Source organism: Ptiloglossa arizonensis, chromosome 1 (assembly GCF_051014685.1).
Source record: "Ptiloglossa arizonensis isolate GNS036 chromosome 1, iyPtiAriz1_principal, whole genome shotgun sequence".
Taxonomy (NCBI): Eukaryota; Metazoa; Arthropoda; class Insecta; order Hymenoptera; family Colletidae; genus Ptiloglossa; species Ptiloglossa arizonensis.
The window spans coordinates 18,930,782-18,953,613 of NC_135048.1; the positions used below are offsets into that span (position 1 = coordinate 18,930,782).

At 45.6% G+C, this 22,832-nt stretch overlaps 1 protein-coding gene across 4 annotated transcripts in view; it reads left to right on the forward strand.

The window, feature by feature from the left end:
• Salm (spalt major) overlaps nucleotides 1-22,832 on the forward strand; it is a 124,731-nt gene that overhangs the window by 90,621 nt on the left and 11,278 nt on the right. For 3 of the 4 annotated variants that reach the window (XM_076313383.1, XM_076313396.1, XM_076313403.1), the window contains exon 1: nucleotides 20,302-20,600. The exons of the other annotated variant lie outside the window; for it this stretch is intronic. In XM_076313383.1, coding sequence (XP_076169498.1) covers nucleotides 20,453-20,600 — 148 coding nt within the window. In that variant the 5' untranslated portion in view covers nucleotides 20,302-20,452. Of the gene's footprint in view, nucleotides 1-20,301; nucleotides 20,601-22,832 lie in introns of those variants that run through there. 4 annotated transcript variants of the gene reach the window in all.

A 22,832-nucleotide genomic window follows, 5' to 3' on the forward strand; every position in this document is an offset into this window, starting at 1 on the left:
CGATAACGAGATTTCTTTTCGAGACGTTGCGTTCAACGAGATTTCAAAATTGTCCACGTTTTATCGAACGGAGCGACGTATTTTTAATCGTTAACGCGGAGACACGGCTCGTAACAAAAGGACAAACTCGACCGTTTCGAAATTTCGTCTTTGCAAAATTATCGCTATTGTTAGAAACGGAAGATCGTAAACACATGTTTTATTAGAAACTCGTATCGGTGAACTACTCCCCGGAAAAGCTCGTGTACACGAGAATCTTGATGCTCGAAATACTCGATTGAGTCGTTCAAATTTTCCATCCCTGACGTCCGTGCTCGGTGTTGACAAATATTACAAAATTTATATCTCGTCCAAAAATGTCCACTCTGCGCGGAAAATGTTTCACCGTGTTCTTCGAGTTTTTCCTAAACGAAATTCCGTTCCTAAGTAAAAATGTTTCGTTCGAAACGTTCGATCGTGTTGAACTATCGTACAAAATTGAAAAATATCGCTGTCGAAGATCATTGACCAGGATTATTTACGAACACTTCCTGTCGATCGCCGATCCATTTTAATCATCGAACCCCTATCAATCGTCGTTCTTTTACGCGCGTCGAATTTGCAAAAGATCGTAAAACGTGTTCCTTCGACGGTTAAATCGAGTTTCGCGTTACTTTTTCCGCTTTTTCGTCTATTCTGGCAGTGGAGTAAATTAACGTCTAATGGCTCAATTTTCCTAATACTGTGTAATAATTTTACGCAACGTTAACGAACCGTCGGGAACCGTAGTTACATTGCAAATTGGGCCAGTTCCATTTCTCGCGATTCAAAATTACCCGGTGTGTATAACCGAGAACGATAAATCATCGAGAAAACTGATCTCAACGATGCTCAAGAATTTCGCTCGCGTGCATTATTCAGTTTTCTAACGGCGGGTTAAAGCGAGCGGTAATTATCGCGAACGGATTAAACGAGTGGCATTAATCGTCCCTCATTGGACATTGCCAATCGAGCGGATAAAACTTGGCCGGGTCAAAGCGTAAATCTTACTAATGGCGTGAATGCACGCGCACGTATGAAAGAGCTCCGGAAAACCCTGCTGCCGTTAATTAATCTTTTATTTAATCGAACGACGTATCGCGCGAATAATCGTTCATAACGACACGGCCCGACTCGTGCTCCGAGCGAAGTGAATTGCAGGGGTAAGAACGAAGGGACGCGAGACCACCTATGAATATTCATCGATACAATAGCGTAATAGAATTCTTTTCTAATACCTTTGCTCTCTTTCGTGCAAAGGTATCGATATCTCGACGCGTGGCGTGGCTTAGCGTCGCAAAACAGATTGTATTTTCGCGAGTATACAGAGCGTCTAACCCAGAAATATCCCGAATACTCCAATTGTTTCTTAACTAAATATTACGAAACAAATATGGTACGAGTGTGACGAACGAATTGACTACGGTAGAGAAATGTCATAGCAGCACCCCCAAAGAAGGGTTATCGAAGTCGATGGGTATCGTTTCGAGTACTTTTTTTAAATAAGTTCAAGCTAAATTCAAACCCGATCGCTGTATCGTAACGTAATTGTTTGCATTTTTAAAGTTCTCCTATTCGAGATTACGAATCGTCTTACGACTCTTGGCGGGAACCGTTAGAGAACATCGACGAGCTTGAAATCTTGGTAAATATTTTATATTGTTCGTTTCGCGTCTTCGTCGTTGACGCGGAAGAAACGAAAGAAAGAGAAACGAACACGAAACGTACAAAACAGACGATTTCACGGAAGCGATCGTTCCCCTATCGTTGAATTCGTCTGTTTTTAATTTTCCACGGAGCCGATTTTTTTCGCGCGAAACGAACGGAACGTTCGAATCGATCGAACGAAACGCGACACCCTGTACACGAGGAGAGACCGGCCTAGAAAATTTAGAAACCCTTCCAAGAAGATAAACGACCGCCGGTTCTGACGTTAAACGAATACATTAATAGACCGTGTTATTAATAAAAGCTCCGAGCGGGACGAAATAATATTCACCGGTGGCTAATTTCGAAAATCAGCGAGCAAAGGCAACGTCACCGTGATCGCGGCGCGATATAACCGCGCACGAGTCGAACCGTGGTATCCTGTCCAAGGCCATTCGGTCTACACGATGTTCACTGAACATTTATTTAACGCGGCATAAGCAGCCTTCAAAATATCGAACGCTGCTACGGTCGCGTCGTTTGAACAAGCGCAATAATTTTTCAATCGAAACTCTCCGCAACCGGTTTTCCAACTACTTACTTGCCCGAGGTTCTCGCCTCTCGTGCCATCGCGCTGTGTAATAAGACGATCAGCCCGGCGGACGGGGGCACTTAATTACCGTGTATCGCTGTAAAATCGCGGACCATCCACCTGATCGTTTTGACGAGCTGGAAGAAAGGAGCAGAGGTAGAGGCGTTCGCGCGTATAAACGCGACTCACGATCTCGGCCGGTACACCTCGTAAATAGCACCCAATAGGAAAAGGGAACGATCCTCGGGGTTCTGTTCTTACTTCGGCCGGTCTATTATACAGGCATGAGTGCATTAGTGACGGTAGATTGACCCATTGGTCGAACGCTGTTTAAATTGCGTCCAGAACAATGTTCACATGCGCTGCCACGCAACGATCCACTCTGGCCCTCGAGTTCCTACCCCTCTCCCTACCGGGTTATACCACCCGGCCGGATGAAGATTAGGTTAACTAAACGGTTCGGTTGTAGATCCGTAAGCTGCGTGACCGATCGGCACACGGCAAATCTCCTTAACTCTCCGCTGGTCAAGTTCAACTCGTCGATTAGGGCACTGTCGTGACTACGGCCACGAGGACTCACCGTCCTCGTGGTCCCGATTGATCGAATATTTCATTTTACCGGCCACGAGACCTAACCGCAGCCGAGAATAACGGTGAAACGGTTCGCGTGTTATTTCTAATTCTACTCCGGTTTTCTCCGAACGATCCGAGCTGTCCATTCTCGTAACATCGTGCACCGTTTTGACCGTGATCGAATTTTCCCGCGGACCGTATCCGTATTCGAGTACAGGACTGGTCCAGAGAGTTCGGAAGGAGGATATTTTCTTCGTTCATAGGATCTTGATAATGTTTTCTTAATGCAAGGAGCGGAGAAACGTTTCCGACGAGGATTCAAGGATTCCCTGATTTTTGTACGGTCGATTGTACGCTTGTTCTACGAAAAGATTCGTTTCGGTGGAGGGAAAGCTCGTGGGTCCGATACACGCGAATTAAGGACAAGTTCTGTACAGCGGTGATACCTTTGCGACTTCGAAACGATGGTTCTTGAGTCGGTGGCACCGATATTTGGAAAATTACCGTCGGATCGTTTAAGTTGGTCGAGTATCGTATACAACGTGACCCGCAATCGTCCGGACCAGAATCACGTCAATATCCGTAACCCCTTTTTTTCGCGTATTAAAAGATTGAGAATCGTTCTTGTGAACAGCTAAAACCAATTAGTAAGGACGATAGTCCGAACAAACATGCTCGTATATATTATTTATACACGTATTTCAACCTTGATTTTAGGTCTTCTTCGGTAACTGATATTAATCTATAAAACCAAGGTCGAAATGTACAAACGATATATGTACGCGTTCGTCAGGACTATCGTCGTTATCGATCGATCTCAATTTCTTCTCTCACAGCTCCGAAATTTACACTATTTTTTTTCTATTCTCTACACGTTCGACATACAAGTTACAAATACTCGTTCGCAAATTTAGCAACGATCTTCGTATCGTAATATCTCAAACTTAAACACCGCTATAATCGTTCCTTCGCGATTGAACGGTCACTTCTGCGTTACGACTTTTAAACAACTCCAAAAACCACCATAAATATTCCTTCGTAATTGCAACGATTACTTTCGCGTCGTAATATTTTAAACTCGAAAACCACGGTAAAAGTCCCGAGTTCCTTTGTAATATAACTTCCCTGTTACAACCTTTTAAATAACTCGAAAACACCCATAAATATTCATTGGGAATTTTATCGATCGGTTCCGCGTCGTATAATTTCAAACGATTAAGATTCTCGACGATACGATCCCTCGAAATCTCGATAAACATCGCGGACGGATATCGTCTTAAATAATATTTTGTCCCCGTCCCGAGGAAAGTAATCGGTCCCCGAAGAGTTCGACAACTGACGCCCAATTCTCCACCGAGAGGGCCCCCTCGTAACGAGGGCCACCGGGCCCCGATATCTAACGACTCTCCGCGTTACTTCTTCTCTTACACGGATCCACGGTTCTTTCCCGAGAAGATACTGCTACACCTCGTCCCACAATACGGAGGGGAAGCGCACCCCGCCTCGAAGCCCACCGAAAGGCGAACCGCCGAGAAACTCGACCAGCCGCGATTACAAATAACGATAAATTCCCGGGCCGAGCAACGGTAACATTAAAACCCTCTCACACTCCGTGTTGCGCCCGTGAATTGGTGTACCTAGCTGTCTCACGGGGAACTTCGCGCGAGGAACGATCATGATTCCGCTCGGACGAGATAAGGGTTTCGCGTATGACATGCCCGGACTGCCCCCACCCCCTTGCCCGAGCAACTTCTACTTCTAGATTGGAATCCATAGCGACTTGTAGCGTTGCGGCTCGGGCCCGCGAGCATCGATCGGCCTTCTTTATTCATTTGCAAACGAATAAATAAGCATGCACCACCGAGGGACGGTGTACGACCGGTCGATAAGATAGAGCCCTGTAAATCTGCTGGTTACTTAACAGGTCGCCGAACGATCTTCAGTCCCCCTCCCCCTCCACTCTCCTCTTCTCTTCTCTCTTTCTCTCTCGTTCTCTGGCATCTCTCTCGCGTTCTCTCTCTCCCTCTCTCCGCCGGCAACGTTCTTTATTACTTCATGCCCGGCGGACGGTGTTTTTGTTTCCGAGCTGCCTCGGTTTAAAGATAACAAAGCCCGGACACGGTTAACGCGTTACTGATCGCCTAACAAACACGCGAATTGCAATAAGTCCTGCTACGAATCGCAGGATGAAAATGTTCGTGGCTCGAGACGAAGCGGGGGGAGCCTGTTTGCGGACTGCGAAGCGCGGTTTCAGCCGAGTTAGGCCGAACTGGACACACTGTTGTTGCAAGTGACGCGGAGACCTATCGGACTAGTACCAATAATGGGTTAACCCGTCCGGAAGATTTATTTTAAAGCGACCGTTGGATAATAATTTTACGGATAATATTATACCGTCGAGCCATCGGTACGGTTTTCGTGACCGAATGCATCCGATCGATCGAGAGATCTATAAATTAAGTAGCGACAGTATCGAGCCAACATTTCGACAAACACTCTTTAAACATAATTTACTCTTCGACTCTATCGTCCAATAAAATTCTACTTTTAGGGAAGATGCGAGTCTTTGACTTACAAATCGAGTAGCAACAATGTCGAGACAGTTGAGTCAAGTTTTCGACAAACACGTTTAGACAAACTCGAGAATTACTCCTCGACAATATCGTCCAATAAAATTCTACTTTTAGAAAAGATGCGAGTCTTCGATTTACAAGTCGAGTATCACCAATGTTGAGACAGTTGAGTCAAGTTTTCGACAAACATGTTTATACAAACTCGAGAATTACTCCTCGACTCTATCGTCCAATAAAATTCTACTTTTAGGGAAAATGCGAGTCTTTAAGTTTGGTAACGTCGGTTTTGGTGTACCCCAAGGTAGCGTCCTGAAATTTATCGTTAATGTACACGTATCTCCGACTAACAACAATTTCCAGCACGATAATGGCAACCTTCGTCGATAGCACAGCTATAATTGCAGCGAACGAAAATTCTCCAAGGAAAGCGTAACTATAGTTGTCCAAACGGAAAATAAATGCCAACGAAATCAGATCGATTTCACGACGAAGAAAACTACTCCTTTCTCGGTTCTTTCAAACAATGTACCTGTATCGAGAACCAATATGGTCAAACACCTCGACTCGAACGTCGATACAAGGCTAAACTAGAAACATCACCTACGGCAAAAGAGACAGCTGATTAAAATAAAATTCAGAAACACTCGCTACCGGATCGAAGCTTACGATCGAAAACAAATTGCTTCCATATAAAATCATTCTAGAACCGGTCTCGATCCATGAAATACAACTCCGGGCATGTGCCGAGTCAACCGACGTAAACTTAAGAGAAATCATATCGAATGCGCCGGATTGCATCGGCAATTACACGAATATCTTAATATACGCCGTGTCGTCGTAGAAATCGAAAGATTTGTTCGAATTTATCACGATCGACTGGTCAAGAAGTTTACGAACGATCGCTAGCGCAAGGAGATCGAAGCGGAAACGATCTACAGATACAATTACAACACCTGAAAAACATCGAACTGCCTAGTTGCATCGATAGAAACGAGTGACGTCCATGAACGAGTTCTCCCTCCGAGTTGTAACTCGTCCGATTCACTCGTTGCGATTATGTTTCGCAGATCGATCGCAAAGGAAACGCGATTCAGTCGGGATGGCGAATATTTAAATTTTCTACTCGATTCGCGCGCTCCGTTTTCTTTTTTTTTTTCCTTTTAATCGAGCAAACGTCTAATTCTCCGAAATACGAGCGTCGTTCTCCCAACAACGAATAATAAGAGGAATCGTACCACCGGGTGTCCCGTTGAGATGCACCAACCGATGCACAGCCGTTGCTCGTCCATGGGACCCATGTGTCGCGTGATTTACGATGACCTACTACTCAGTTCCATGGAAGACCTCCGTCCGTAAAAGTCCTACGGAGACCTGTGCTCAAAGTCGACTCGATGAACAGATTTTCTCGCGCAACGTACCTAAGATTCGAAAATCGATCGTACGATCGAAATTTGTCGAATCTGTACGAAATTTATACGATCGTTGGATAACGACACTCGCGAAGAAAGTGCAAATCGGATACGTATGCATGAAATATGAGTGTAAAAAAATTTATTTACGTAAATGGTAGTGACTCGAATGTACATCGAAGTTTATGGTGTTTTTTATCGCATAAATTCCAGCACAATCGCAAGAACATTATTTCTAGAAATAGTTCATCGTTAATCTATTGTACAAGGAAAAGCAACGAACGACTGCATTTAAACATCGGAAAAAGAAAATAGAAATGGATGACAGTAACGATCGATCCTATTACGGAAACATAATTCTTAACGAACTATCTCCACGTGAAATATTTCGAAATCGAAGAGGACGATGTCGTTGGTTTCTCGCGCGATCGGACTTGTCGACCACCGAGTCGATTTCCCAAAACTTTTTCGGAGCTCAAAGTTTTCACACGATTCGCACTTTCGACGCGTTACCTCTATCTCGACCGATTTTGCAAAAAGTCTACGTTACAGCCACAAGGTTACTCAACGAATATAGAAAACTTCCCCCCTCTCCCCGATATATTCCCCTTTAAATTTATCTCGCCGTATCGAGGATCGGTTCGCTTCTGTTGGGACACAAATGATTCGTAATTGTGCGAAATACGGTAATTTACGAATCGGTGCGATTCGTAATTTATTTTTATTACGAGAAAGATACGTATTCGTTGTCACCGTCGATACGAGAAGAAGAAAACAAACTTCCCCTGTAGAGAGCTCGTAAACGGGCTGTTGGATTTATCTTTATCGGATGAACTCTGAATTAAAATTTTCCTAAAGGATAATTATTACGTTTCCTCGCGCTACTCGAATTCTGTGTCTCTGCTTTCGTCGAAAACTAGGGCACGAAAACCCTTCTCGTCCCCGTGAGGTCCCGCTGGCCGGCTTACCAGTTCCCAACAGTACATCGTGGACCAATGGCCGGTCTTCGACGTAAAAACGCGCATCGTTGGGACAATACGTATTACCTGTACACCGACGTAACGGACGTCGGCGATCGGTACCGTTGATCTCTGTGTTCCACCGGCTCCGAAAACGATCTCCGGTTCGATCGAGGGCCGCGAGTCCTCGACGCGAAAGGGAAACGCGGCGGACATCGTTACGAAAAAAGTGCTCGGTGAGCGCCAGGTGTACGGTGTACGATCGTAGAAAGCCCGACAACTGGAAGCAGTCAGAGTTTGCGAGCTTGTGCACAATCCGAGTCAATGTAATCGTTACACAACGAGCTACCCCCGGCCCGTCTCGGCCACCCACCGGCGGCGGGGCCGTCTCCCTCGAAAAGCGTGACCAAAAGGATTAAGAAACAAGAAGCGACACCGACAGCGATCGCAAAAACAAATCATTCCCATTTAACAGTCGAACGAGCGAAGGAACCGGCACTTGTGGTCAGAGTATAATGCCGACCCCCACCCACGGTTCCGATCTCTCCCCCCTGCTCGCTCCGCGATGGGATTGTGGAGTGGGGCGGAACGGGGTGGGGGGAGACAGAGAGAAAAACAAGCGGTCCGTAACTCATCGAGCCGACAGCAGTCACTCGCGAACAAAGGGAACCCGGTCGCGAAGATCGCGAGCGGGGTGTTAAACGGGGGGCTCGGAGTTGCAAATATGGCAATCGTAATGGAAGGAGACTTCCATCTTGCGCTTTAGTGTCTACCCGGAGATAGATTAACCGTGTGCAACCGCGGCTATGCCTGCCTGCCTGCCTGCTTGCTTGCCTGCCTGCCTGCTTGCTTGCCTGCCTGCTCGCCTGCCTGCCTGCCTGCCTGCCTGCCTGCCTGCCTGCTGCCGCCCCCACCTTCCCCGCCAGCTCGTACAAAAGTATAATATGTACTATCGTCCGTCCTTTCCTCTCCGCGAGCCTTCCGTGCCCCACCAGTTTGTTCCGGTGCCCCACCACCGCGACGATCCGTCGCAGTCGCGGCCGTGTGGTGGGGGGCGGAGGAGGAAAGACCGGGGCGGTGGTGGTTCATTACACGGCACGAACACCTTGGCACCGAGCGTGGCTGTGCGCCGTGCACACGCACGCCGGGTGCAAGCAACCCGCGTATGCAACGAGTAAGAAAGCGTATTAGGTACGCAGGCATGCGATCCTGGCTAAAAGAGGGCGGTCCGAGGAGTCAGGTGCGAGCCAATCGGGTCCCGCCACGTGCAATTTCCCTCGGCCGAGCCGTCGTCTCTCTTTCCTCTCCCCCGAGCTCTACTCGCTCACCACCACCACCACCACCACCACCACCGCCACCTCCACCACCACCTCCACCGCCACCGCCACCCCACCCACCCCCCCTTCCTCCCCCTGCCGCCCGTTCATTTCTCATTCCTCCTCTATCGCCCGTGCACTCCCTGTCTTGCCTCTGTGCTCTCTCGCCGCCGCTGCTAACTTATTTAAACGAGACTCGACCTCGTCACTGCGAGTACGAATCCCTTTCGTATTCGGCACCGATGCGCCGTGACTCGAGAGCAACGACCGCCGCCGACGATCCTTCGGCCGCTGCTTTTATCGATCGGCCTCCTTTGTCCCGTGACCTTGTACTCCACAGGATGCACCAACCACCCCTTTCTGTGCGTATCCTCCCGAAACGGTTCTTCCGTCCTCGCGACGAGTACCACCGCGTATCCCGCTAGGACCTCGTTTCCCGCGCCACCCTCGATTTTTCGTCGCGATTCGATCGCTCGATCGTTCGCGATCTCGAGTGCTTTCGAGTGGAGCGGCTCGATCGAGGGATCGCGCCACGGACGACGGATCACCCGACGTGGAAATTTCGAGTCTGGTCGTCGCCGGGGGAGGAGAGCAGATCGAAGATCCCCCGTACGGGAAGTCTCTCATGCGAGGCGTTACCACGGATTTTGCGAGGCGACGCGGCTAGAGACGCGTCTATCGGCGCGTTCCCAGCGAATTCGTAGTTCCTTCGCCGAGTGAAATGTTTATGCCGGCGTTCCTACGGGCAGGAAGCAAGCTGGCTGCTGCTCCACGGCCATGAATTATGCCTTCCGACCCATTTTCACATTGTCGCGAGACGACCCGGGGACTCGTTAACCTTCGCCGCTTCCCCGGGCCGGCACGGCCCGGTCTGGCCCCGACTCCGAGACCGGAGCCTCCTCGAACGTATGATTTACCACCGAATAAATCATCCACGGATCCAAGGTTGCGCCTACCGACAAATGTTCGTCGAGCTTGTGCCACGGGCACCGTTACGCCCGATACGTTGCGCAACCAAGGACCTACGAACGCCTCCGTGCTTTTCGAGCCACAGGAAGCTATTCGAGCGAGGAAGGGACCGAGGATTATTGCCCCGTGCCCGACCCCCGCTGCAAACCACCTGCACCGCTCGCTGCGTTATTCGACGCGTGTCCGGGATTCATTTTTACATCGCGGACGCTACTTACACAGAGAAACAGAGACAGAGACGTTTCACCGAACCCTTCGACCGGCACCGGGCCGCTACGTTCGCGAGAACGCCAAAACCGATTTCGACAGGGACACTCGCTTTGTCCGGAACCGATTCTCCCGAAGAACGAGGAATCGTGACCATAGGTATCCAGAGCACGCGCACGTTTCGAGATGTTGCGATGCTCCTGTACACCGAAATCGGTCGAAGAGAGCGATTTCGTCAACGCGAGGGTTTTTGCGAAAATTTCACCGGAAACGATCCAAACGGAGTAATCGATTTCCTCGAGACGTTGATCGGTCGAAAAGAGTGATTTCGTCAACGCGAGGATATTTGCGAAAATTTCACCGGAAACGATCCAAACGGAATAATTGATTTTCTCGAGACGTTGATCCGGCATTTGGATTCTCTTTGAAAAATTTTTTGGTCGTTACACGAATTTTATTTACCTTCGACGCGACAATTGTTAAATTCGCGACTGCGCCGAAAACGAATTCGACAGACTCGCTTTGTCCCAAAGAACGAGGAGCCACGGTTGTGGGTGTACTCGAAGGGAATCACTTTCGGGATGTTGCGTTGCTCAATGTGTACTAAATGTGTTAAGTAAGACACGTACATTTGTACACATAGGCGTGTGTTTTTATACACAAAGAAGCTCTTTCCGATCTTGGACACTGCACGAATACTACTTATCGAGAGTGACATCCAACCGAACCTATCAACGCTTCAGGTTGCTAAGTTCGCGAGAAGTGAATTCGACAATGGCAATTTCCAAGGGAACCTTACATTTCGATCGATCCTTCTGAAGAAAATTAACAGAGATCAAGGACAGGATTCGTAATATTCGTATTCAGGAGCTAAAAAGGTGTCTCCTTGTTTCTTGCTTCGAAAGGTGTGTACCTTGGTATCGACGATGTTTAGGTTAATCAACGACTCGGTGCACGGTGATGTTTCTTCGTTAAGTACCCCTCCTGTGGTCCTCTTCATACACGGTGTTACATTAGCGTACAGTTCACCGTTGCACGTGTACGTAGAGGACCACACGGTCAAAATGTCGCATCGTAATAAACCTTTTTTCAACGAAGAGACATCGCCGTACACCGAGCCATTAATCTAAACATCGTTGTTCTCGAGCACTACCAGGAACCTTTTTACATCGATGTGTATCGATGGGTACATTGTTCGCGAGCGAACCTCTGGTAACGTTAATCGTTGCGCTGTCGGGGAACACCAAAAACGGTCGGGTGATTTTTTCCGACTTTGTGGGAAAATATTCGGGTTACGGTCGCGTACTCGGTGACGATCGGGAAGATTTCGCGGCTCGTGGACGCCATTGGGATCCTCCGATCGCAGCAACAAGTATCCGCGAAGAAACGAATCGCGGAGACTCGCGTGATCGCACGAGGAAATCTGTAATCGGTTCGACGGTCGTTTAGAAAAACGCGTATAAACAACGAACAAAGACACGAGGAGCTGAACGATCGTCTCGCAACGAGGCAGCGTCTTTACTCGCGGAAACGAAGACCGGATTAATACTCGACGAACTTGGGCCAGCGGATCGTGCGCGTTGTCCTATTATTAGAATTATTTTGTTACTTGTCGCGGCTCGTTGATAAATTACGTCGCAGCGCGGACAAGGTCCAAGAAGAGACAATTTGAAACGTTGGGATAACTTTGAACAGAACGACCGAGCACAGATTACGAACGTTGCTCGAAGACTGCGCGGTAACCGCGAAGCCGATATAATGCGCGCGGACGCAAACGCGGAAAGGAAATTTGCCAAATATCTCACGAGGGTTTTGATATCATCGATGGTACCGTTCGTGGGCAGAGTTTTCGTTCCAGAATCAACGCGATACGAAACTCTGAGCGTGTTTCAACTCAACCAGGCACAACGGATTGAAAAAGTATCCCGCCATTTTATTACCTCGATACGCGTAACGCGGAGAATTAAAACAACTCGACACAAATTGCACGATACAACTGTTTATAATATTCCACCTCGTAATTAGATATCTGATCGAACTAGAAACATGCACGTATACATTATTCATTTATTTGAATCTAGATTTTAGATGTTTTTTATAATCGGTATTAACAAAACTGTTAGATAACAGACTGTATACGTATTTGTTGGAACTATCGTCGTTATTGATCAACGATCGCTTCTTTTTCCAGCTCGAGAAAGTTTCAAAATTAATACCGAAGATTCACACTTTCGAAAGCTACAGTTTCGTTAAACGTTGCTACTATATTATGAATAATTGAACAAAGCTTTCGAAAGGTCTTCGAACACCGAAAGGAAATATTGAGAATCGTCTCGAGAAATGAAACGCACTTTGTACAAAACTTCTCCGATCGATTGTTCAATTTTAAGAAGCCCTCGGAGAACCATCGCGATGATAAGTTTCTTTTGCTTTTCAAGCACAATAATCTCTCGGAAGATGTTGGCGCGCGCGTACGCGTTCAGTTTTCGAGTTACTTGTCTTTCAGTTTCGATCGTTTTCAACCGTACCTCGTATACTTGAAAAGTAGTTATTCGGATAACTACGAGACGAGCGAAGATCGAAGCGAAGAATAGATACACTGGCTAGAGATGACCACCGACATTGAACGATGCGTAATGCGATGGAACGCTCGCGTTCTCGTACAGAAAAGGTGCCGCTAAATCGCTAGCCTTCGGCTACTAGGGTGTTCGAAGGTGCGCATATAAATAGATTACGCTGGATCTGGAGAAAATTACTGTTCAGGATAATTCGAGAAACTGGGACAAGCTGCAGCCCTTTTCCGAGCGTTGATGCAAAAAAATTCATGCAGGAGAAAAATGTCGATCACCTCGACGAGAACTCTCGATCATTTTTACGTGTAACTTGTCTTCTTTCGGTGCAACTTTACGATCGTACCGTGCACTGTTTTTCATAAACGAAATTATGCATTTTTCTTTATCGATACGTAAATCAATATCTGCAGTCCTTTTCCAAGCGATGATGCAAAAAATTGCTAAAGGGGAAACGTTGAACACCTCGAAGAGATCTGTAATTATTTTTGTACAATTTGTCTTTTTTCAACGCAATTTTACGATCGCCCTGTGCACCGGTTCTTCGTAAACGAAATTATGCAATTTTGTACAGATATGTAAATCGATTCTTCCGGTCATTCCGCGTATAAGGGTATAAAGGATGCGATCGTTGAATATGTAGTACTTTACGAGATGTTTTATATTTTATAACTGCTAGAAAATTTATAAGTGTAACGAAAAGTGCGAAGCAGCGAACGAGAAAACGTTCAGACCGTGATGACGGAACGCTTGAACGCGTAAAATAACTTTCCAACTTGAAATATGAAATATCTCGCGAAGTATCCCGTTTTCAATGGTAATACTTTAATGCTTTTATATGCAGAGTGGTGAGAAGAATCGATTTATGTAAAAAAAATGCATGCTTCCAGTTAAAAAACAGGTGCAAGTGGATCGTTCCTCCAAAAGAACGAAATTATATCACGAAACGCTGATCCCTCCTTTTTCGTTGCCAATTTTTTTACAGCTCCTCTTGGAAAATTATTTTGCGTATTAACGTTTCTTCGTGTCCGTAGCAAATTTGAGAATGCAGTTTTGCGTATCGAGTTTTACTCGCAAGTATGCTTCCCGTTGGTATCGGACCACTTATCGAAATTAAATGTGCACGATGATACACGGTTGCACATTTATTTTTCCTCTCGTTACAAAAATGTACACTTGATTGCATTTTTATCGTTTACTTTTGGAACGAGTCGCGAATTAATCGAAGTTTCGGTGCTCCTGCGCCATTATTGTAAACTAAACCATAATTCTATAACTACAACTATTATTCACTCGGCGTATAGTCCAGACGTTGCTCGGTTCGACTATCGCCTTTCCCGAGCAATGGCGCACTTTTTTAGCTGGAGATGGTCCAACAATAACGTTTTGCGTGTCCAAAGAACCAGCATGGTATTACAGAGGAATGCAATTACTTTCAGAACGATGGCAGAACACCGTAGATCATAGTGCTCGACGTATCATGGCGCAGTAGTTGCAACAAAGTAAATAACCAAAGATTATATCGATCCGATGATTCGTTATTCGACGAGAATTGTATTCCTTTCAACGAATGAATAAAATAGAAACTCTATAACCCTTAAATGTAGTTTTCTCTGAATATTGCTAACAATGCTGACTAAATTTATTTTGCTCGTTGCGATAAATGGATATGGATCGAGAAATAAATTAAAATTAACAAAGATATATTGATAATGCAACAATAGGTGAGAAATACGTCGCTGGTACTCGATAAGTCGTGTATAAACGAAAAATGAACTATAGTTCTGCAACCATGTGTGTCTAAAGGTTCAACATTTTCCGGTACACCCTGCCACGTTCATCGATTGAAATCGAACGATAAAATTTTGTCGAGGAGTGTTGATGATTAAACGTTATTTTTCAATTTCTGTAAAAAATTGTCCTAAAAAATTGAAAAAATATGCAGCTCCCGATCTACAGTTAAATATCAACGTGCCAATGAACAAGTCGAATGTACGATAGATACGAATCTGGAGAAACAGTTATGCGTGTTTTTCTACCGCTGTGAACACTTCGATAGGAAAGTTGCGACAGATTTATTCTTTGGGCGTCCCGTGAGGTCACCAGGCTCAGTATTTATGCCAAATACTGATTCAGTTCGTGGCACAGTCGATGGAACTCGGAAGACAGAAGCCACGACGTGACAATTCATCGACCATTATCACGCAACGAAGAAAATATTAGACATCGGTTGGTAATTTTAATCCGCAACTATGATTAAGTTAACGTGAACCGGGACAGGTGGTTCAACGTACAGCAGAAAATCGTTAAATTCGATTAGAGAACGAACGAATTGTATCGTTTCGCGGTGGTATCGTGCTTTAAGAATTTTCAACTTGATAAGACAAATCTTTGAGAGGTGTTGCAAAAAGCTTTGGTAGATTTCGAAAGGAAGAGAAAATTGTACGCTGCACCGGACAAAGGAGAAGAGATACAGAAATGTTTCGTGTTGCAACGATAAGTGTAAATTGTCAACAACGTGCGAATGCATATTTCGAACCCTGATAAGTCTCAAAGTGAAAGCTGTTCAATCAAACGAAAGAGGTAAAAAAATGTTTCGAGATGCAACCGTAAGAAAGAATAGCCAAAAACAATGGTAGACACGCAAATTCGTATTTTAAATCCTGATAAGTCTCAAAATGAAAGCATTGCAACTGTAGAAAAAATGTATGGTGTCCAGTCGAAAAAAAAGAGATAGAAAAATATCGTTTCGAGATAAACAGTCATCTGCAAGCCCTTATCTGCAACGTCGTTTCCTTTTTCTATTCTCGAAGGAATAAATGTCGGAGAAGCACTCCTAATATTCATACTCACTGCCAAAGAAGCCGATATTTCCTTATCTCCTGTTTCTCCGAAAGCATGGAATTGCTTCTTGCTCGCGTTGTATTTTTAGCGCACTCCGTTTTTTGTTATTTGAATCTACATAGTGGAGAAAACCACGGATAAAAGTAAGAAATTATAACATTTGTTCTTTTACGGCTCGATGAACGAAGTGAGAAACTTTTGTGCTACGACATCGATCAAAAATTTTGTCGTTGCGGTAAAACAATTTTTTACACATTGAATAACGTTTTATGGTATTTTATTTTGCGCACAATTTCGTGGATAGAACAATTCCGATTATTTTTCATCCAGAAAATCACGTTTCTTCGATTTCGTAACCATACAAATTGCTATCACCTAACGCACAGATATGCGAACACTGAATATTTATTTAACATCGTCTCTTAAGAAATGTGGAAACCACGGGCTGTTGCAACCTATCTCTGTTGCACTCGGTTAGGAACCACCCTAATCTAGTGAACCCAGACCAACGTTATTAATTAAACTACCAATGATCGACACGACCGAATCGATCGAAGTAATCTTAATAGCTCGATACGAAAAGACAAATTCTTTCGAGGATAGTGTACACCGTTTAATGTTCCTCGAGCAAGACAAGCTGTTCTTAAAGAACGGGTCGGGAATTGATCTCGAAGCCGTACGAAATCTCGGTGTTCGCACCCAATAACACGTAATCGAATTAAACTTATTTTATGCAGTGTATAGATAATCCGGTAAGGTTCTATTCAACTGCTGGGTTCGACGCGTTCAGCTGTTCCTTTGTTCGAAAAGTGATACCGTAGCTGGTGCTGCGTTTGTTAACTGGGAAGCAAAATGCTTAATTGGTGGCAGATTAAGAAGCTGAGAAACTGTCGCTGCTCGATTCGTTGGAAATTAGTCGTAAGTTGTTGACGATTGTTCGTTGCTAAATATCATAAAGTACACATCGAAACAACAACGTTGTACCGATAACAACGAGAAGCAGTGGTTCGATATTATACGAACGATATTTCCAATTTTCCACCCAGCACGGTATATTCTTGAAATATTGCGCAATGTATACTAATATATTAACAAGACTTCTATATCATCGAATACTCTTCGATTGTTCGGATATATCGCACTACGAGGCTAACGAAGTTTCAGTTTTGGATGTTCAAGATCTCCTTACTCGTCGATTTTTTAATTCGGCTACCATTTCGAAGCATAGGGGATAAATTAGTTTTTCTAGATTAGATTCTATAATTATCGTTACTGCCAATAATTATTTTTTAATTGTCATTACTACCAATAACGATTCCATAATAATTATTATTGTCAACAATGATTTTTCAATTATTATTACTGCTAGTAACGATTCTTCAATTACCATTCTTGCTAATAATTATTCTTCAATTATTATTATTATTGCCAATAATTGTTTCATTCTTTTACGAGCAGCTCAAATTAGAGATCGTTGGATCAATCGTAAACGAAGAGTGTATTTCGAAACGTACACGACGAAGTTTCATTCTGCATTCGAGAGAGTCCAACTTCCTTGATCTTCGGTTTTTCGAAATATATTTGGCGAAAGCTATGGCATTATCCGACGAAGCTTCCTTATTTAAGGCAATTACTAAGAATAGATGGTTAAAACTGCAAGCACGTAAGATTAACGATTATCTTTCCTGTACGCTTCTATTTCAAGAACAAACGACTATCTAGTCGTTGGCGCGAAGTCAATGGTGCAGGTTTCGAATACCCGATTTTTCAGTGCACCCGTTGCATTCCAATGAACTTCTCATAGGATAAGTTTTGATTTGCGATCGCCGAACGAAAAAATAACTAAATTCACGGCAGACTTCGTACATAGACCGATTCTAATTGGAGAATTTTATTCGAATTGCACGTGTATTCTATCTTTTCTCTTTCTCTTTCTCTCTCTCTCTTTCTTTGGAAGAAAAATTTTGTAATACGCGAAGAAAATGGATCGATCGAAATTGGAGTTGAAAAATCGATATAAAAACAGAAATGATTTCTACTGGAAACGATTCGTCTTTCCATTATTTTGGAAAATCAGCAATTTGTTTGCACGGTGAAAATATAACTTTCTATGGATAAAAATACTCTTGTCTTCGTTGAACTCTCGCTTGGCAAATGGAGGGCCATTTAGACTCAACCATCGCCACATTTTTCGATCAAAAGTCGGACAATTGTCGTTCGAAAGAACCACATGTAAACAACGAAACGTTTATTAACCTTTCGTGTCGCTACACGACTCTGGACATACTTATTTATCGATTCTTCCTCTAATACGAACACATCTTTCGAGATTCTCTCGCTTCACAGTGTATTATTCTATTGTAGATTCTTGCTCTTCCAGCGAGAATTCTACGGAACGTTATGTGACGAGCTAAATCGTATCGATCGAATCGTAGTTGTCGCGAATAATTTTTGCAATTTAGTAAATTTTTCAATCGAACGTTACCATCGTACAAAGCATCGATACTGTATTATTGTACTAAAAGTTTTATATAGATATAGTATATGTTGGAAGGGAACTAATTCTGTAAATATCTGTTTTATTATTACCTAAAATTAACGTTTTTTAATTAAGAAACGTCACCGTAAATCGAGCCATTACATAATTCGAACGATATTTCTTTCAAAGACGGTAACTACAAAGAATCTTTCTGCGTAAGGTGTGGAAGATTAAATATATTATAAACGGTTTAAATATAAACGGGATCTTCACGATACGACGGAAGATATCGGCGCACGGTGCTATAGCAACACTGTTTATACGTGTATAACGTGTTCAGGATTCTGCACGGAAGTCCGTGAACTTTCATTTATTATTTATCACCATGAACGAGCAACGAGTACCATGCTGGACCGCGCAACGCATCGTCGTTCAATTCTTGCGTAAGAAAAGCGTTATGTCGACCGAGAGGCTCGCCGAGATTGCAAAAACAATTTACCAACGAGACTCGAGTAAATTTCTTTGGTTTGTTCTCGATAGTTTTCCAGAAAGAAAAAAAATGATCATCGAAGTAAAAACGGAAATTTTTGGTCGCTCGTACAATGATCCCGTTTGGATCAAACTTGAAATATTAGGCGATAAACTAACAATATACGAAGCTTAACAAAGAAAGGTAAAAATTTACAAAGCAACCATGTTTTTAGATACATTTTTCCTTTTATTAAATTTCACATATTAATTTGACGCTTAGTAATTCAAATTTCGTCCGAATTTACTCCAATGTTACACGAAACTTGAAATAAGCCAATAGTGTACGAATTTTAACAAAGAAGGGTAAAAATTTACAAACACAATTGCTTTGTATATTTTTACCTTTTTTCGTTAAATTTCACGTATTGTTATTTCATCGCGTAATATCGTTGTGCGTATTACGATGTTTGGTTGCGCTCGACTAACGTTCCACCGGGTATATCGATAAATGAAGATGGGCAGCTGTTGGTTGTCGACAAGACAACTAACGAGCTGTTTGGCAGTTGCTCTCGAGACTTCAAATTGATACAATGCACTTCTATTCCTTGTTCGCTAATTTATATGTCCGATAATGTCGTAGAGTAGCGTCGTACTGTTACGATATCGTATTTAACCTTGTTGTCCGCCCATTGTGACCCCTCGAGACGACAATTTCGAAATCTAAATTTTCTTTCCTCCCTACTATAATTTTTGCGCGCATACACGTGACAAATTCAATCGAGCCCCCGGACACCGTGTAAATAATCCACCCTCGATAAAATCGAGATTCCAAAGATGGCCCTAATCGAAGTCGCGACACGGTCGAAATTCAATTCATTCGCGATCTTTCGTATCAAACGGATACACGGATACGCGACAATCCCTTTCGAAACGCGGTTCCGCGAACCGTCCCGTACCCCGGTGCTCCAAAATGTCCGCCTCGGGGGGGGAGACTAAACATCGGAGATCTTCGTTCGCCGGCTGGAAAAGCGGAGAACGTCTTCGCGCTGGACAAAAGCCAACGAATTTCGAAGCGAACGGTCCGAGAGTCCGTCCACAGTACCCCTGGATTCGCGCTCGAGCGTCCCGCGAGAAAAGCTGCGGCGACGATGGGTAGGGTAGGGTGGGGAGGGGCGGGGGGGAGAGGGGGTGGAGGAACAAAATCGAAAGCGGGACGCATCGAGCCGTGGCCGTACTCGCCGAGCGAAGCAGCGGAGCAGGGACGCACGCAGCGCCGTAGATCCGGAAGTTGCGCGGCGTAGGTGGAACCGTAGCGAGGGGAAGAGAGGAGAACGGTACGGACGAAGTAGCGACCGAGAGAGAGAAAGAGGGAGCGCTTTGGGGGGGTTCGGCGAGGGGATGGTGGGGTTCCACGGCTGTATAATAATTAATAACCGGCCGCTGAATGGTTCGCGCAGACCCCGCCCTTTACCCCCTGATTTATGAACCGCACCGCCTTCCCTGTCATAACCGAGTGCAGAAGCTTGCGCGCGGCGGGGGTAGGGGGACCGCGATGGTGGTAGGGATAGGACGGTCGCGGTGGTGGGGGAAGGGTGACGCGTGACGTTGCACGACGGTACCTACGCCCAGACCGGCTCTTTACCGAGCGATCAGTCGGTTCTCGTCCTTGCCGGATGACAGCGGTCGACACACGCGGACGTCCGGTCTGAAAACGCAGCGCGCGCAGCTTCCACGCGTCACCGCGAGTCGGCGCCACGCACCGATACCCACGCACCTACGGGTCCGCGGTGGACCCGCGGAGACGACCACGACAACAACACACACCATGCAGCTCATGAGATGGAGCATCACGCGCCGTCTCGAGTGCCGCGGGATCAAGCAGACCACCGCAAACGCCGCCGCCACTACCGCCGCCACTACCGCCGTCACCACCTGCAGGCCCTCCAGACTGTTCTCGTGTCCCCGATCTTCCGGTACGGTTCGACCTTGACCGACGCGGACACACCGGCACCAGCCCCCCCGGGTTTCTCGTAGTTTCCGGCGAAACACCGACCGCGGGGGATCCCTCCCTTGCACGTTCGTTCGCACGCTTGGGTTCGCGACCCGAGTTGCAATACTCGATCGCACGCGCGTGCTTCCATCGACCAGATATCGCCTCAACGACGACGACGACGACGACGACGACGACGACGACAACGACCACGACGACCACGACGAGGACTAGTGAAACGTTAACTGGTGCGATTCGCGAAACGGATCTGGGCAAACCGCCCAGGGAATAGCAATCGTTCGCGATTTACATTTTTCATTGGTCCCCACCGTACGTGTACACACACCCCACTCCATCCCTCTCGCTGGTTTGTGTTTATGAAAAGTTTCCAGCGGTACGGGTTTCACGCTACGCGTCACGGAATACTAATTACCGGGGCGACTGTTTCTTATCGGTGACACGAATGCGTGCCGTCCTCACTGCTCTCCCCCCTCTTCGACCCCCGTACGTTCCCTCTCTCCTCTTCGATAGACTTTTTTCTTTTTCTTTCTTTTTCTTTTCTCTCTTTCTTTTTTCTTTTTTTTTCATTTCTCGCCGCGAATTCTGGCACGGTTTTCCCGCGTAGAATCCTACGGATACGCGATCCGAGGGATCGAGCGCGCTCCGGCTCGTGAAAGTTTACCTGCACGCGCTCGCTCGCTCGCTCGGTCGGTCGCTCGGTCTTCGATCGGATCGGATCGAATCGAAGCGTCGTCGAAGCGATGCCCGATGCGACGGCGATCAACGATTCTGCCTCAGTTTCACGGCGGCGAGCGTGCATTCTAACTAAAAGGTTCCCGCCGAGCTGCCAAGTTTTCGTCCCGTTCCAACCTTGACGATAGATTTAATCGCGAAGTGAAACCTTACGAGCTTTCGTCTCCGAGCGTCGCTCGAGGATCGACGTTATCTGCGAGACTTCAATTTCGAGTCGTAAAATCCGTCGTCCTTCGGTCGTTAACGTCCGAGACCTTACCTTCTTCCTCCAGCCCTGTTCGGTGTATCGTTCGCGCGTCTACCGCATCGGAGAGAGGAGTCTCTCGCCAGAAGTCGTCTCTCTTCGTTGCTCGTTTCGATAGAACTTTTCGTTCATCGATATCGGCGAGACTGTGTCCCACAGGTAGCGACCGAGAGTCGATATTTTTCGGTCACGCGTTGTGTTCTCGTTCGAAGCCTACTCCGGCTCGGAGAGATGCTCGTTGCAGCGGGAAGCTTTACGCAATACCTAATTAAATTTGTTTGTTGCACCGTTCGGGTAGAATCTGATTATCGTCCGCAAATTCGTAACTTAAACGAGCAAACCCGCGGCAGAGTCTGTTCGTTTATTCCGCGTTTATATGCTATCGGTGGTTTTCTTTTCCGAATCTTAACGAATGGAAACTTCGCGGAACAATTGCGACCAGTCGGGTAAATCGAGATTTTATTATCGGCGCCGTAGTCCAGTACCCAGACTCTGTTCCAATAATTGTTTCGTACCTTGTTTGGTCAACCGAGGGATCGTTGGTACGGTAGATCGTTAAATTGCGCGAGAAACAATGTTTCTATCGCGTTCGGGAAAAATTCCACGGCATTCTTGCCGGTATTCTCGGCGTTTCACCTTGTTTTTCACCGTCATCTCGATTCCTACGAATTTATTTTCGGGTTCACGTTTACGAGGTTCTTAAACAATATCGCGCACCGTGTACGCTCGATTATTCGCGATATGTACCGTTCGAACAACGAATTGTTATCGTTATCGCGATCGATGCGAAAAACTAAAGCTAACTCCGAGTCGAAGTTAACTTGGCGTAAAAACGCTCTAGGTACGCGTCCGTCGTTCGTCTTTGCGTTAAAATAATTCATGGAGTCCCGCGACGAAGCACTCGTAACCATTTGCTATTTTTGGCACGTTGGAACGATAAAATCTCGTCGACCGATCGTTCTTACGTTCTAATTTGCGAAGGCGCAACGTCCGAGAACATTGTCTCTTCTTTTTGTTTCGAAGACCGTTCGTTCTTGGAGTTGCCGTCGTTGTTACTGGATTTTAGAATTTTTCAATTCGTAAACGATAATCTCGCGATCTCTGTTACATTTTCTTGTTTTTTTGGTCTACTCTCCAGTGTTCGAACATTCTGTCTCGAACGTCGTCGGTACGAAAACGACCGATCGAATCGTGTCTCGAACGAGTAATTTTTTTCGT